Source organism: Natator depressus, chromosome 3, assembly GCF_965152275.1.
Source record: "Natator depressus isolate rNatDep1 chromosome 3, rNatDep2.hap1, whole genome shotgun sequence".
NCBI lineage: Eukaryota > Metazoa > Chordata > Testudines > Cheloniidae > Natator > Natator depressus.
The window spans coordinates 147,873,432-147,889,498 of NC_134236.1; the positions used below are offsets into that span (position 1 = coordinate 147,873,432).

The 16,067-nt window shown below is 39.8% G+C and overlaps 1 protein-coding gene across 1 annotated transcript in view; it reads left to right on the forward strand.

The window, feature by feature from the left end:
• Positions 1-8,386, forward strand: part of BIRC6 (baculoviral IAP repeat containing 6) — a 319,973-nt gene extending 311,587 nt beyond the window's left edge. Inside the window, 2 exon segments of the mRNA XM_074949013.1 lie at positions 5,596-5,730; positions 7,524-8,386. Of these exon segments, the coding sequence (XP_074805114.1) occupies positions 5,596-5,730; positions 7,524-7,703 (315 nt within the window). The 3' untranslated portion in view covers positions 7,704-8,386.
• Positions 8,387-16,067: the final 7,681 nt, after the last annotated feature.

Genomic DNA, 16,067 nt, shown 5'->3' on the forward strand with positions numbered 1-16,067 from the left:
ATTCTTTCATGTGCAACTCAAAACTGAAAAAACTACTTAGGCAATATCTAAAGGCTGATCATGAAACAAATACAGAATGAAAAAACTAAGCAAGGTATGGTGTGGCACAGGAATTGGTTCTATGGAGTTTCATTTGTTTAATAATAGAATGTAGCTTCTTTTTTCCTTGAAATACTAATATCTGGGGGGAGTGTAGAGTCTTAGGAAATAAGATTTTCACTGACAGACTTTCATCATGAGAAGAAATGTAAATTGTCCATGGCATGTGGCAATTCATTTAATTTAATCTTCATTCAGCATTTTAATGAAGGTATCATCAGACGATGATATTCTTCCTCTTTGTTTCATTTATATTTGATGTTGCTAAGAAACTTGCTAATTATGCAGCCAAGCAAGAAATCTGATATTTGTCATAATTTTTCTTGGACAATTTCACACCTCTATTAAACTGTGAAGGTATATGTATCAAATTAAGGGTAACTTGCAACTGTGGAAATTGATCCCTTCCCTAATTTCTAATAAAAGTGGAATGTGTGATTAATGCCATACTAGCAGTTTGAACATGGTTTTAAAAAAATTCTGTTAAACTCCCAGCTAGACCTTCTACCCATGACACATTATTTATGCTCATTTACCTTTTCCTGCTTTGAACCTTTTTCTTATGTAAAAAAAGGAAGGAAATTGCTAAGTTTTGTCATAATGTCAGCTTCTGGTTGTCACTTGGAAGTGGTAGGAATAATGCATGGTTTTTACAACAGTAGGCTTAATAGTACACTTCAACTGATTGTAAGACTTCTATGAAACATCTGATAGTACACACTGACTAAGAAAAGAATACTCACAATAAAGATAGATTATCTTTGACAAATTGGGCACTTATTGTTTCTGGAATTAAATTAGTATTTTATTATCCTACCATTGTACAAAAATATGTTTTACATTGAAAGTATCTGGCTTTTGTGGTCAAAGGGCCACCAAAAGAATAAAATATTTTGCTACTCACAAAATCATATTGAACGCCCTGACTTTCCCTCATGACTTTCTCTTCTTCCACTTTACTTGTTATGTTAGGTGTGACATTGACTAAGGTATTTTATAATTTTTGGAGCGAGCAATGGGAGCTGAATCATTGATTTATCAGTAGAATAACTGAAAAGCTACTATTACACTGAAAATGTCTTTTGTCCCTTTGCAGTACAGCAAGGACATGCCTAGCACTAGATTTTTCTCTTTAAACTAAAAAGCCTTTAAAAGACACTATGATAAATAGATTTTGTTCTTATTCTCCAAGTATTATCTGTATAGATCCCCACTTCTGGGTGGGCCTATGTAAAGTTGGATCCTCTGTAGAGTAACCTTGGTGCTGCCTTACATGTTTCTATGCAAAATCCAACACTGAGTGCAGGAGTATATAAACTGCTGCTTCCCTAGTCCCATAGGTTTCTTCCAACCACCATAGTAAATGACTCCCTTGGTCCTGGTTCTCCCTGCTCCCCCCTCCCCCCCCCCCCCGGGTCATCAGTTTATCAACCATGTAAGTACAGTTTTAGTGTAAACAGTGCATTTGTTTTTCAGATTTTATTATAATTGTATTTTGGTTAGTTCGTAATTATAACTAACTCTGTAGCCCGGTTCCAAGGGGTCAGTTGCATCAGGGTCTGTGTTGCATTGGGTTACCTGCTTTGGAATTCATGTCGTGGTCCGGTTTAGTCCAACCCAAAGGCTCAATCTGGGAAGACGACTTGTTGATACTGTAAAACCAAAGTGTGGTCAAACAATTGACTAGTTATGAACTATACTTGAGACCAAATAACCAGAGTGAGTCAGGTGTATTAATTGTACAGGGAAAAGGTTCTATATGATACCAGTATCCGAAGAGGAGTCCTGTGCAGCAATGTTACATTCACCTTATGCAGAAGGAGAGCTCCCCAAAGTGGTATTATTTATATGATTTTACAAGTTACACATTTCTTTACACATCACTAAAATCCAACCCATCAGTTTGTTCCAGTTCCCTAACTTGTTGTTCTGTTCTTATCTTTGTTTTGGATATTAGCATTCTAGGTACTGATCCATGAAGGTACTTCCCTAGCTTGTACTAAGACTCAGAAAGAATGTATCTTGCTTTTGACAAGTTTATCATCTGCTTGTGCCAAATGCTTGCTTCAGCAAATGCAAGGTGTTATGGGATACTTTCCATAAGTTAACAGGCTTGTAATAAAAGTACAAGCCAATTTGGGCTATATAACTGCTATATTAATGCTTAATATGTAAACTCAAATGCTTGGAATATATATTGTGGGTAGTAGTATCAACATAATATATATGTATGTTAGCCAGCATATATTAGTCAACAGACTAAATTCAGGTGGTACCCTCTTCAGAGAATTAGATATTCCTGATCCACGTAGCAAGTGCCTGGGCACTTAGCTGAGAGATGCATTGTTTGTGCTAATTTCAATCTGTAGTAGAAGAAAGTGTGTTAATTGTAATTCCAGTTCTTCCTGATGAAAGAGACTTTGAAAAACTTTCCAGCTGAGTCAGTGTCAATCTCCTCTTGAACTGCCCAACTCAAAGGCAAGGCAAGGGATGGACTGATCTGTGTATAGTAGGTTCTGTACTTTTAGTATTTAAGCACCTCAATCATTAAAGTATTTATCCTCACAACACCCGTATAAGGTAAGAAAGTAGTTTTATCCTCATTTTACAGATGAGGAGTGAGACACATTGAGACTAAGTGATTTGCCCATGGTCATACTGGATGTTTGTGATAGAAACAGGGAATTGAACTTGGGTGTCCCAAATTCCAAGCTAGCACCCTTAACCACTAGATCATTCTTCCTGTAAGATTTAAGGTGCAAAGGCATCCAGGAAGCTTACGAGGTCTAAGAACTAGGAGCTCACATCTGACTGCTTCCTATGCAGTATTGAGAGCGTGAAAAAGGGGGGTACCATCTATCCCCTGGCTCCCACTCTGGTTTCAGAAAGAAGTCAAGAGCCTTGATTATCAAGGGGAACAATCTTGAGAGAGTCCTCAGTAATGAGTAGTAGTCACAGGCGATGCCTCATTGCGTCCCACTTCCATTGTGATGGAGTTTTCCCAAGCATCGCCATGGATCTGGGGAATACACTGGGAAGTGCAATCTTTACCCCTTCTTTTTATCTGTGATTTGTTTTAAGCAGAGCATTATCTTCTGTGACACCTACTAAGTAGTCTGAATGGGAGCTTATTTTGTCATTTATATTTCAGTAGTGCTTAAAGGCCTCGACTAGGTTGGGCCTTGTCTTAGGCAATGTACAAATATTTAGTGAATGACACACACTGTTTCAAAGAGCTTTCTCAGAATGAAAGTCTTGGAACCAAGGACTTCTGGAGTTGACCTCATTACTACTAGGGATGTAGTCTGAGCCTTTCTATCTCTGAAGCCATTAGCTACCCTGAGTTGGTTCCTTCTCCCTCTCCTATCCTATATATACTGCCTAAAAAACTGCCTGATCCCTCAGAGGACATTGGGATGAATATTGACGATGTTGGCAGCTTTCCCAATTCTCTTTGTCATCGCTAAAGAAGCTAACATTCAGGCTGTCCCCAAAGGACAAAGAATTTCTAAAATCTTCTCTTGAATAGCTGAAATGTCAGGCACAGTTTTTCTCAGTGCAGAAGCGTCAACAACTGTTTGACTTATTGGCCCCTTAGCTTAGAGGGAGTATGGCTATCCCTATAAATTAGAGTCTGGTCAAACCAAACAAGCATCTTTTGGCTAAAACAAGCATCTGTTCCACCTGAAGCCGAAGAAGGAAAATAGGCACTACTAGGTTGCTGCCTATACAATTAGTGGGGAGGGGAGGAGTTGTGAAGGGGAGGAGTAGGGGAGGGAATTAAGTACTCTACACACTGTTTATTCATGGTGTCTGCTATAAATGAGGGGAAAAAAACCCCTCAGGGTAGAGTTTATTAATTTACCCCACGAGGAATAACAAGGAGAAGAGGAAACAAGCAGTGGAGAATATGGCCCCATGTCTGCTGTACTGCAAAAATATTCAGCCTTGAAGTAATTGACAGTGTGCTTAGTAAACTTCTTTAGGAAATTATTTTAGAGTAGTTCTCTAGTTTTACATATCTGTGACCCCACTTAGGGTTTAGAAATCTCTGACAAAGTCAGTGCTAAGAGTCTCATACCATTAGTAAAAGTTAGGACTACTTTTGTGTGGTCTCTAAAACTGTACATGAACACCAAAATAGGTATAGGGTCAGATTATGGCTCCCACCAGTGTAGGGGACAGCCTGAATGCTGATGCTTGAACTCTAAAATCACAAGAGCATTATAGGGAGTTTTAGTACCACCAAAGGTGGTAACCTCAAGGGGACGGTAACTATGGCCTTGCCCCTTTCCACACTAGCTGATGGTCCATGGCCAGCTCTGGGGAAGAATATGCTGCACAACTGACATTCTTCCAGACACTTACTCGCTAATACAAGTTCTGCCTACCTGTGTACTGTTCAGGCAGAAAGTGGCACTGAGTGGAGACGTAAGTGCTACTCTTTCCCTTTCCACCCGACCCCAAACACATTCTGCTCTATGAGGGCAGTGGCTTTAGAACTCATGAAAAGCCCTATGTATTGTATCTGTTCTTTTCCCGATTAGAAAATATTTGTGTGTAAATGTATGCCCTGTGTTGCAAATACATCTGGGATTTCTGTACGGTCAGGGAATTTAGCTACCATTTTACTAACTGTCAGTATTTTAGCATCCAGGAAAGTATTGTATTTAGGTTTTTGTTTAATCTTCAGCCATATAACACAAAATACCTAAATGACAATCTTCTCATCTGCATTGGGGTTTCTCAGTCTGTGGATTGTGACCCAAAATTGGGTAGCCAGAATGCATAAAAGGGTCGTGGGGCTGGCTGGGCTTACCTCCCCTCTTGGCATTGCAACCCTATGCACGAGGTTATAATGCCACTCTCAGAAATTTTGGTCCAGCCAGCCCAAACCTGAGTGCCATAGTGACCATGGAGGTCAGAATGCCCAGAGCAGGATGCCAAGCCCAACCAGCCCTATGGGACAGGAGCTGGGAGGGAATGAATCGTAGTGCTGGCAGATTCTCTAGTAAGTACTGGCCCCTTAAACTATCCTCCGCCATGTAATACCCTCTCTTTGTACCGCATCCTGCTGCCCAGCCCCACTCCACTTTACCCCCCAAATTACCAAATTTCTCCCTCAGACCACTTTGCCCCCCATGGACTGGGGGGGGCCCTGTATTTTGGGGGGAATATCTCAGCTCACTGCTGTTCCCCAGCTGTTCACAGCTGGCTTCAGTGTCTGTTCTGAGGCCACTCACCCCCTTGTTGCAACCCTGCAGACGGTTTGGGGGTGAGGACTCAGTCTGCGGGCTTCTGGGGGTGGGGCTCTCTTGGGGTCATGATAGGCTATCAAGATTTGCAAATTAGTCCTGAGCACAAAAAGGTTGAGAACCACTGATCTACATGACATTTTTAGGTCAAAACTCACAGCCTTGCTGTTCTTAAAAGCATATGGTGGTTGGAAGCCAGTGACTAATTTTTTTTATTCTTCTATTGTATATTTTCTTACAGGTCATACATAAACATTTTTACTTGAAGAGAGTGGAAATCATGGCCCAGTGTGAGGAGTGGATAGCAGATATACAGCAGTACAGCAGTGACAAACGGGTAGGCAGGACTATGTCTCATCATGCAGCAGCTCTTAAGGTGAGGCATGCTAATATAATCACAGGTAACATGAAGCAACAGTTCACTTTAACGAACCTATCCTGCATGCACGAGTACAAGCAAAAATAGCGATCTTTAATAAAAAAAAAAAAAAGTTGAAACATGATTGAAGCTTTAAAATAAACTGTAAAACTGACCGTCATAATGCATCTCTTGACGATTGTTTATGAAATATTTTACAAATGGAATTTATTTCCTTTTTATGTAGTTTGTTCCATCCCATGCAAGTGTGAGAGTTTAATTTTCTTCAGAAGGCTTTTAGAGCAGTTTGGTGTTACTTTGGGATGTACGGGATATGATAAAATTGTACTGTAACCAGTCTGCAGTACAGATTTAAACGGAAACTTTCCAGAAAACAAATTCCTTTCATAGATAAAACCACAAATAGATAAGCAAATAACTGTATATTTAACATCTAACATTCCAATGCAGTTTTACAGTGTTCAGTAACAAAATATATAATACTTAACAACTTTTGTTTTTTGCTTGGACAAGAGCAGAATTTATGGCTTTACTACTGGGGAACACTTTTTCTGTTGCTAGAATGACATTCTTTCAATGCAACTGAGCTTTAAAATGAGGGTCACTGCTTTTTATGGTGAACAGATTAGAGCGGAGGTGGGCAAACTACGGCCTGAAGGCCACATCTGGCCCGCGGGACTGTCCTGCCTGGCCCTTGAGCTCCCAGCCGGGGTGGCTAGCCCCCGGCCCTTCCCCTGCTATCCCCTCTCCCCCACAGCCTCAGCTTGCTGTGCCACCAGCGCTCTGGGCGGCGGGGCTGCGAGTTTCTGCTGGGCAGGGTGGCTGCGAGAGCCACTGGCCTGCCCCGGTGCTCTAGACTGCGCAGCGGCATGGCTGGCTGGCTGGCTCAGGCCAGGCAGCGTGGTTTCCAGTCCTGGCGCTCTGAGAGGCATGGTAAGAGAGCAGGGAGCTGGGGGGGAGGGGTGGATAAGGAGCATGGGATCCTGGGGGGGCAGTCAGGGGATAGAGAGCGGGGGGTTTGGATAGGGGATGGGGTCCCAGGAAGTGGCGGTCGGGGACAAGGAGCAGTGGGGGTTGGATGGGTTGGGGCTTTTGAGAGTGGCAGTCAGGGGGCAGGGGCCAGGCTGTTTGGGGATGCACAGCCTTCCCTGCCTGGCCCTCCATACAGTTTCGGAACCCCGATGTGGCCCTCAGGCCAAAAAGCTTGCCCACCCCTGGATTAGAGGAATATCCTTTCCACAATGTTTATATTTTATATCTCTGTAGTATGTGTTTTATCATAACGTTTTTATTGATGGTGAGTTGTAATTATCCAAACTTTTCCTGCTGTGCTCAGCACCAACTATGAGCATGGATAGTACACAGTTGTGATGCACAGGAAGACAAGCCAGGACACTTCCACTGCTGTCTTGCTGACCCCAAATGCCCTGCTGCTGCAGAGTGGCATCCCATTGTCCGCTTTCCTCCACCCTCAGTAGAACTCTGCGGATATGTGAATTTCTGCAACCATTACTGTTGCTGGACTAAAAGAAAAGGAGTACTTGTTAGTCTCTAAGGTGCCACAAGTACTCTTCTTTTTGCGGATACAGACTAACATGGGTGCTACTCTGAAACCTGTTGCTGGACTGGTTAACAGCCACAGAAATAGTTTTCACCTTGTGGGAGACCATTTTTATAATAACTTTTTCCTGGATATTATTTGATTGATAATATGCATCAAAATTACTCTCTTAGAAGAATTGTGAAAAGTAATGATGTTTTAATCAATATCTTAATATCTGTACATACAGCGTCACACAGCTCAACTCCGGGAAGAGCTTTTAAAACTCCCCTCCCCTGAAGGCTTGGATCCAGATTCTGATGATTCCACCGAGAAATGCAGTGCCACAACGAGTTCTGAGGAGACGATATTGCATGACCAGGTTAAACCTAGCAGCAGTAAAGACATCTCCAGTGATTTCAAATTATGAGTGGCATTGACATGGACTTTACAGATACAGAGGCTTTGAAGCACAAGCCAAATATGTCAATATTTGTATGTAAGAAGCTAATTATGTAATAGGTAATGAAATTGAAACTATACTATGCCCTTAAGGATATACAGTTTAATTCAAGATGATCTTTTATTTACCTGTACAACAGTGTAAACTTTTTTGTGCTTTTATTTTTCAATTGTGAGAACCACTGATTGGTATGTTTAAAAAGTTATGTATACAAGAAATGGATAAATCACTGATATATAAGGGAAACTACCTTAGGAAAGAATGTTTACTGAATGTTTATTATTTTTTTTTTTACTTGTAGAGTGAGGGCGGATGTAACAAAGAATATATATTGGTCATTCTTACAGCTACTATTTAAAGTCAGAAAATTTTCACTGAATTTGATAGATTTTACGTTTGGCCATATCTTCATGCTCATATTTGATTTCTAAAGAAAACCTCCTGTATACTTCAATAAAAGTTAAATGGACATGCTCCCTCTTTTATGATTTACTGGTACATTTTTTAAATGATCTGCCATAAAATACGTTATAGCTGAAGACTTGCACTTGTATGACTGAATTATTACAGTCAACGTATTTAATTTTATGCTTACTAATTCTAAAATGCAGATTAAATAAATGCACATGGTTTTACCTCATGCCAACATCTGGACTTCTGAATTTATCTTTTATTAATTTTGTGCAAACTAATGGTATTCCAAAATTTGTCTTGATTGTTTTAGGCTATTCTGGAAGTAAAGGATTTTTTTTTTTTAAACTGAATTGTCTGATTTTACATAGTAAAGTCGTATGTATTAATTTATTTTTAAGCATTGACAAGGGCTAAGGATATGCCATATAGGACTGCTACATTCTACAGTTCATACTGTTTAGGTATATTTTCCATTTTATACTTGCATGCATACATCATAAAAAAATCAGTTATTGGCTGGATTAATAATTATAAATCTTGCTTCAAACACAACATGCACTGCTATTGGTTCTTAATTTTCAGTAGTCCTTAAGGGACAAATCAGATCATACTGGAATTACCTTAGATCACAGTTAGTAAGATAAGATATGTAATATTACATTGATTAGAGACCGGCAGTATTAACAATATTCTAAATGAGGCAAAAACAAAGTCCTTTCATCTTTTTCTTTTTGTTACTGTTTATAAATATCAAATTTGACTTATTTCAACTTTTTCTTTGTTTTTAAAATGTATCATTTCTAATAATTAAAAATGCCAGCAACTTGATGTCATGTCCTTATGCTGGTGTTCAGCAGAAATGTTAAATATTGTGTGTTATAAGTCTGCAGAGAACTTTTTGGCTGAAACAACCTGGTTTTCTTTTTAAGAGATGTTATGTTAATCCATGGCCTGTCCTGATTGTACATAATTGTCAAAATGCTTACTGGACTTCAAAGTATCAAATTAAGCAGGCCTATTTGTTACCTTAGGGAAATCCTTGTAATTAAATATATTAAGCAAAACAAGCAGGTCAACATTGGAATATATTTACATTTTGCAACAGTTTGGTAAAATTCTCCTGCCTGGATACTATCTTACATCTCCTAGTCCTTTGTTAGCATTCCACTTCATAGTGTAAGTTTGTCTAAAGATTGGTATCTACTTACAATACCTTTTCTTATTGCATGAGGTTAATTCTTTTTACATGCTTCAAAATTAAATGAGTCCCACTTAGTGGAATCCTCCATATAATGGAGGGCCAGGTAGTCTAGTGGGTAGTGCACACAATATCACCTGTCAGCAGGAAGGCCTTTCAGTCCAGTTCCTCACCTGAGGTTTTGCAATGTCCTCACCCTCTTCTTATCAAAGGGGGAGTGAGATTGGAATATGGCTTATGCCCCTCCAGCAGGCTCAGACCCAGAGCCCTATGAAAGTCAACCGTGTCTGGCACCAGAGTTACCTTTCCTGGGTCACTTCCTACTATCTGTCTCTCCTCCACGGCTCTAAGTCCAATACAAAGTAACAAAAGAAAAGATAACCAAACCTTCAGCATGAACTCCTATTCCATTCGGGGAGGCTTCTTCAGCACCCTTGTCCAGGAGCCCTCACAGTAGGTCTGTCTTCCTCCCCCTGAGTGAGGTGCATTTAAGCTTCCTCTCTAGTTAGAGCACGCTCTGCAGGTCTAGAGAGGCAGGGCTACTGGGCCTGCCCAGTGTGAGGTTTGCACACCTCATCACTTTCCCATATCTCTAGCAATTACCTTAGGCTTGCACAATCCAGTTAACTATATTTTGTATTATATTCGTGAAGCAAAAGCTCTAATTAAGTCTGTAAAATTGTTTCCATTATATATCTCCATTTTCAGATACAAATAATTTTTCCAAAAAAATATTCCTTTTGGGCCAAAACTCCACACAGATTCTCAGTTGGATTGAATTGTGACTGCTTCAGCAAAGCCACTCAAACTATCACAAACTTAGCCTAGCTGAGGATCTATTTCATGAAGGTAAATTATCTAATGAAAATGTAAAGTCCTACTCTCACTAACCATAATTTATTTTAAATATGTAACTTGCACCAATTGGACATTAAGTGGGTGGGCAAAATGACTGACCCTCTTCTGGTGGGTACATTTTTGCACAGGGGATATAATTCTGATCTCACATGCCGATGTAAATCGGGAGTAGCGCCACTGAAATCAATGCAGTGAAATTACATAGGTGTAAAACCTGTGCATGTGACATCAGAATCAAGCCTCTAAGAATATCCAATCAATAGAAATTATACTATTTTTGTACTCACCATTGTATGACTGTTTTACTCCAGTAATTAAATTGTATTTGACTTGGGCCCAGTATTGCAACTGTTGGCAATGATACAGCGCTATCTAATTTTGAGTTCTTTGACCTAGTTTGAAGGTGGTGTGAAGTAGTAAAAAGTGCATCTTCACATTTCTAAGCATCAGTACATGGGAGTGAGCTGATGCATTATCAAGCTATAAAATCATCATGTTTTGCAATACCCATGGAGCAGTCAAACTCCTTTAATTAGTTCCCAAAAATAAGTTCTCCATGCTCTTTCATTAGCATACCAGCTGCATAAACTAATGAGGTCAAAATCTTTTCCAAAACAAGCATTTCTTTATCACTGAGCTGTACAGACACAATAGAACAATGTGGTCCTTAAAGTCTTCACATTACAGTTACCTAAAATGTTAATCTCTCTTAAATTAACTCAAAAGATCTTCTGGCTAGTGTTGTACCAAAAGAAGCGGGTTCTTCTATATTACAAACAGAGGGAAATTTTCAAAATCACCCAGGGTACCCAACTCCCATTTATGTCTTTGAAAATGTCCCCCATAATTTGTAGTCCTACTTTTAGGCCAATCTGCTCATCATTCACTACTGACAGATCTACACTATATTGTCTGTGCTTTCTTATGGTGCTCTTTGAATTCTGCAGTCACCTTGCAAAAAGGCGAAAAGTTTGCACCAAGCATCTTACCTTTACTTATCAACACAGCACTGGCATGTCCTGAGGTTTCATGTCCTATTTCCACAAACATAATGCCAAGCTTTCTCATAATAGCACAGCCTAGAGTAGCCATAAGACTAGCAGAAATGGTTGAGCAGCCTAAAAGAGTTTGCTTCATAAAAATAAGAGCAATAATTTCATTTTAAGATTTTTGCACGGAACAAACATGCTCCACCAAATATGAGGTGGTTTTCAAGCATGTGTGTGACTTCAGCTTTTTGGTGATGCCTTTGTAGAACTCACTAGTTCACTTTTGAATTCCAGTCAGTGTACAGAGTTACACATCACTGTGCAGAGCAGCCTTTTCTGCACACACTCTACTGCTGCCAACTTAAGTAAGAAAAATACAGGTTGGAAATACAGCCAGCAGCCTAGGAAACCCATAGCAGCTGGATATTGGAACAGTGGATACTTGCAATATTATTTAACAGGTCAAACTCTGTTTCACAACATTAGGTTTAGATGCATAGATGCAACTAACAGCTGAGCAAAGCATAAAAATGCTGATTGTGTCAGGGTCTACACTAGTTCCTGTTTTTCAGCTGCTGACAGTGAGAGAACTGGTGCAGATAAGGCTCAGCCATGTTTACTACCATGTCCAAAACCTTGCTCTGAACAGGTAAAACCTGAGTACTAGTATGGACAGAGCTTTGAGATCTACAGATAAAAAACATTTTACAAGAGCTAGCTATTTGTACAGCTATCATTACTGCAACCATAAACAAGTTATATATTAAGCAACACTAGCTTTTTATCTTTAAAACATGACAAACTCCCTATGTGAAATTGTGTAATTACAATATAGTAAGTTGGTCTGTGGATCAGCAGCAGCCCTCTGTAGTGGTCGGCAGCAAGTGGGCTGACACATAGTTAAGCTTCTCCTTTGCATGTGCTATATTGCTTTAAAAGAAACTTAAAATATTTTGAATTCTTCCTAATTTTTCTTTCCCATGTAAGCAATTGCTGCAGTTGTCACAAAGGTGTAACTTGAACACCAATGTGGGAGGAAATGGTCTGCATGCTCACCAGTGGATGGGGAGGTAGTCCACACTATGTAAAATTTCTGAACTCCTCTGCAGCATGCTATTCTGTGACATTAATTCTTCAATCGGTTTCAGAGTGGCAGCCGTGTTAGTCTGTATCAGCAAAAAGAACGAGGAGTACTTGTGGCACCTTAGAGACTAACAAATTTATTTGAGCATAAGCTTTCGTGGGCTAAAACCCACTTCATCGGATACATGCAGTGGAAAAAACAGTAGGAAGATATATATATACACACAAAGACATGAAAAAATGGGTGTTGCCATACCCACTATAACGAGAGTGATCAGTTAAGGTGAGCTATTAGTAGGAGCAGAAAAAAAACCTTTTGTAGTGATAATCAGGATGGCCCATTTCCAACAGTTAACAAGAAGGTGTGAGTAACAGTATGGGGGGGAAAATAAGCATGGAGAAATAGTTTTACTTTGTGTAATGATCCATCCACTCCCAGTCTTTATTCAAGCCTAAGTTAATGGTGTCTACTTTGCAAATTAATTCCAATTCAGCAGTTTCTCATTAGTCTGGTTTTGATGGTTTTTTTGTTGTATTACCACCACTTTTAGGTCTGTAATCGAGTGACCAGGGAGATTGAAGTGTTCGCCAACTGGTTTTTGAATGTTATAATTCTTGACGTCTGATTTGTGTCCATTTATTCTTTTACGTAGAGACTGTCCGGTTTGGCCAATGTACATGGCAGAGGGGCATATATCACATTGGTGGATGTGCAGGTGAACAAGCCTCTGATAGTGTGGCTGATGTGATTAGGCCCTTTGATGGTGTCCCCTGAATAGATATGTGGACACAGTTGGCAACGGGCTTTGTTGCAAGGATAGGTTCCTGGGTTAGTGGTTCTGTTGTCTGGTGTGTGGTTGCTGGTGAGTATTTGCTTCAGGTTGGGGGGCTGTGTGTAAGCAAGGACTGGCCTGTCCCCCAAGATCTGTGAGAGTGATGGGTCATCCTTCAGGATAGGTTGTAGATCCTTGATGATGCGCTGGAGAGGTTTTAGTTGGGGGCTGAAGGTGATGGCTAGTGGCATTCTGTTACTTTCTTTGTTGGGCCTGGTCTATAGTAGGTGACTTCTGGGTACTCTTCTGGCTCTGTCAATCTGTTTCTTCACTATTTCCCCATGCTTATTTTTGCCCCCTACTGTTACTCAACCTTCTTGTCAACTGTTGGAAATGAGCCATCCTGATTATCACTACAAAAAGTTTTCTTTTTCCTGCTGATAATAGCACACCTTAACTGATCGCTCTTGTTATAGTGGGTATGGCAACACCCTTTTTTCATGTTCTGTGTGTTTGTGTGTGTGTATACCAGTATCTTCCTACTGTATTTTCCACTGCATGCATCTGATGAAGTGGGTTTTAGTCCACAAAAGCTTATGCTCAAATAAATTTGTTAGTCTCTAAGGGGCAACAAGTACTCCTTGTTCTTTCTGCTAATTCTTCAGTGTTGTTTTGAAAACACACCCCTACCTGTCAGTAGTTTTTCAGTAGCACAAATCAACATAATTTTAATGTCTCCAGTTGACATTTTTAGACTCGAGGAAACACAACCATTATCAACGGGAGTGGGAGGAAAAGAGGCTAAAGACAGTATCCTGTATACAGTTCAGACAAATAAAATGTCAAGTATGTGTAGAATGAAGACATATAGAAGAAATTAAAGTATTCAAAAGAGTTGCATATGTCATAGAATTTAGGTGGGCAAAATGAGAGCATCCTTTTTTTTCAAGTACAAAACTGAAATTAATTTTAGTGGTCTTACAGAAACATTGCTCCAGTGAGGAACAGGTTTCAATCCATATCAATTTCCAGGACTCTGTGTTTTCTGTGGCACAATGTCTACCAGGTCAGATATCTTGCTTCAGCTGTCACCAATACCTGATAATTAACAAACAGGAAAAAGAAAATCATAATACGTTGTTTTCAATTTCACAGTGCAGTTGATAAGAGGTGTGTGGGGGAAAAACCTTTCTGATCCTCATAAGTGATCTATTTATGTCCTAATGTAGGAGCCTTGATTAACCTTATTATTAACTTAGCCTGTGTCCTATAAATATTATTTGTAGTTTTAAAGCTATTCAATGTTAATTTAAATTCAGTCACAATATGCTACTTATTGATTCCCTGTGATGCTGAATTCCATAGGTTGATTTTATGCTTCCTAAATCAGTATTTCTTTTTACTGGGTCAACATTTTCTATTATTTTGGTTATCTTTTCCCACACTTTTGCTTGTGGATTTTTCCCTATATCTATATTCTTGCATAGGGAATTTGTTCCCATTTGTTAGTTGTGATTTTCATTTGATTTTTCCTTTTGGCTTTTTCTTATGTTGCTTGTTGTATTTTTAAAGTTTTTTTCCTCTGTTGGGAGGTTTATTCTCCATCAGCTAGTCAGTAGCACAGCAAAATTTGATTGGAATGACAATTCATCTCCCTGGTATATTAGCTGTTCTGGAAACAGAAATAATAAATTTAAAACATTTTTCAATAGAAATGAGGCAGATTTTTCCATATTTTAGCACCAGGAACAAACATAATTCAGTGAAGCTGTTTCAGATAGATGTTCATAATTTATTATTGCTCTTTTCAACCAAATATCTTGTATTCAGACAGACAAATTGTCACAGCAGAAATACATCAGTGCTTGAATTGTGGTGACGACTTGTCTTTGACAAAATATTGTGCTCTACTTAGCCTTTGTGATTTTTCATAAAAGGTACTGTCATTGGGTGAAACCTGCAGACGCCCAGATCTGAGCTTTCCAAAAGATTGCACCTACACACTTTGTCAGGGTTCCTTCCCCACTCTGAACTCTAGAGTACAGATGCGGGGACCCACATGAAAGACCCCCTAAGCTTATTCTTACCAGCTTAGGTTAAAAACTTCCCCAAGGTACAAACTTTGCCTTGTCCTTGAACAGCATGCTGCCACCACCAAGTGTTTTAAACAAAGAACAGGGAAAGAGACCACTTGGAGATGTCTTCCCCCAAAATATCCCCCAAGCCCTATACACCCCCTTTCCTGGGAAGGCTTGAGAATAATATCCTAACCAATTAGTTACAAAATCATCAAAGACCCAAACCCCTGGATCTTGGAACAATGGAAAAAATCAGTCTGGTTCTTGAAAGATTTTATTTAAAAAAAAAAAAAAGGTAAAAATTATCTCTGTAAAATCTGGATGGAAAATACTTTACAGGGTATTCCGATTCAAAACACAGAGGATCCCCCTCTGGGCAAAACCTTAGTTACAGAAAACAGGAATAAACCTCCCTCTTAACACAGGGAAAATTCACATAAAACAAAAGATAAACTAAACTGCCTTGCCTGGCTTAGCTATACTGGTTGCAATATTGGAGACTTGGATTAGGATGGGTTGGAGAAGATGGATTTCTGTCTGGCGCCTCTCAGTCCCAAGAGAGAACAACCACATAAACAAAGAGCACAAACAAAAGCCTTCTCCTCTACTCCCCGCCCTACCCCCCCCCCAGATTTGAAAGTATCTTGTCCCCTTATTGGTCCTTTGGGTCAGGTGCCAGCCAGCTTAGCTGAGCTTCTTAACCCTCTACAGGTAACAGGATGTTGCCTCCGGCCAGGAGGGATTTTATAGCACTGTATACAGAAAGGTGATTACCCTTTAGAAAGCTGGCTAGATTGTTGGGCTCAACGGGTAGTGATCAATGGCTCCATGTCTCGTTGGCAGCCGGTATCAGGTGGAGTGCCCCAAGGTCGGTTCTGGGGCCGGTTTTGTTCAATATCTTCATAAATGATCTGGAGGATGGTGTGGATTGCACCCTC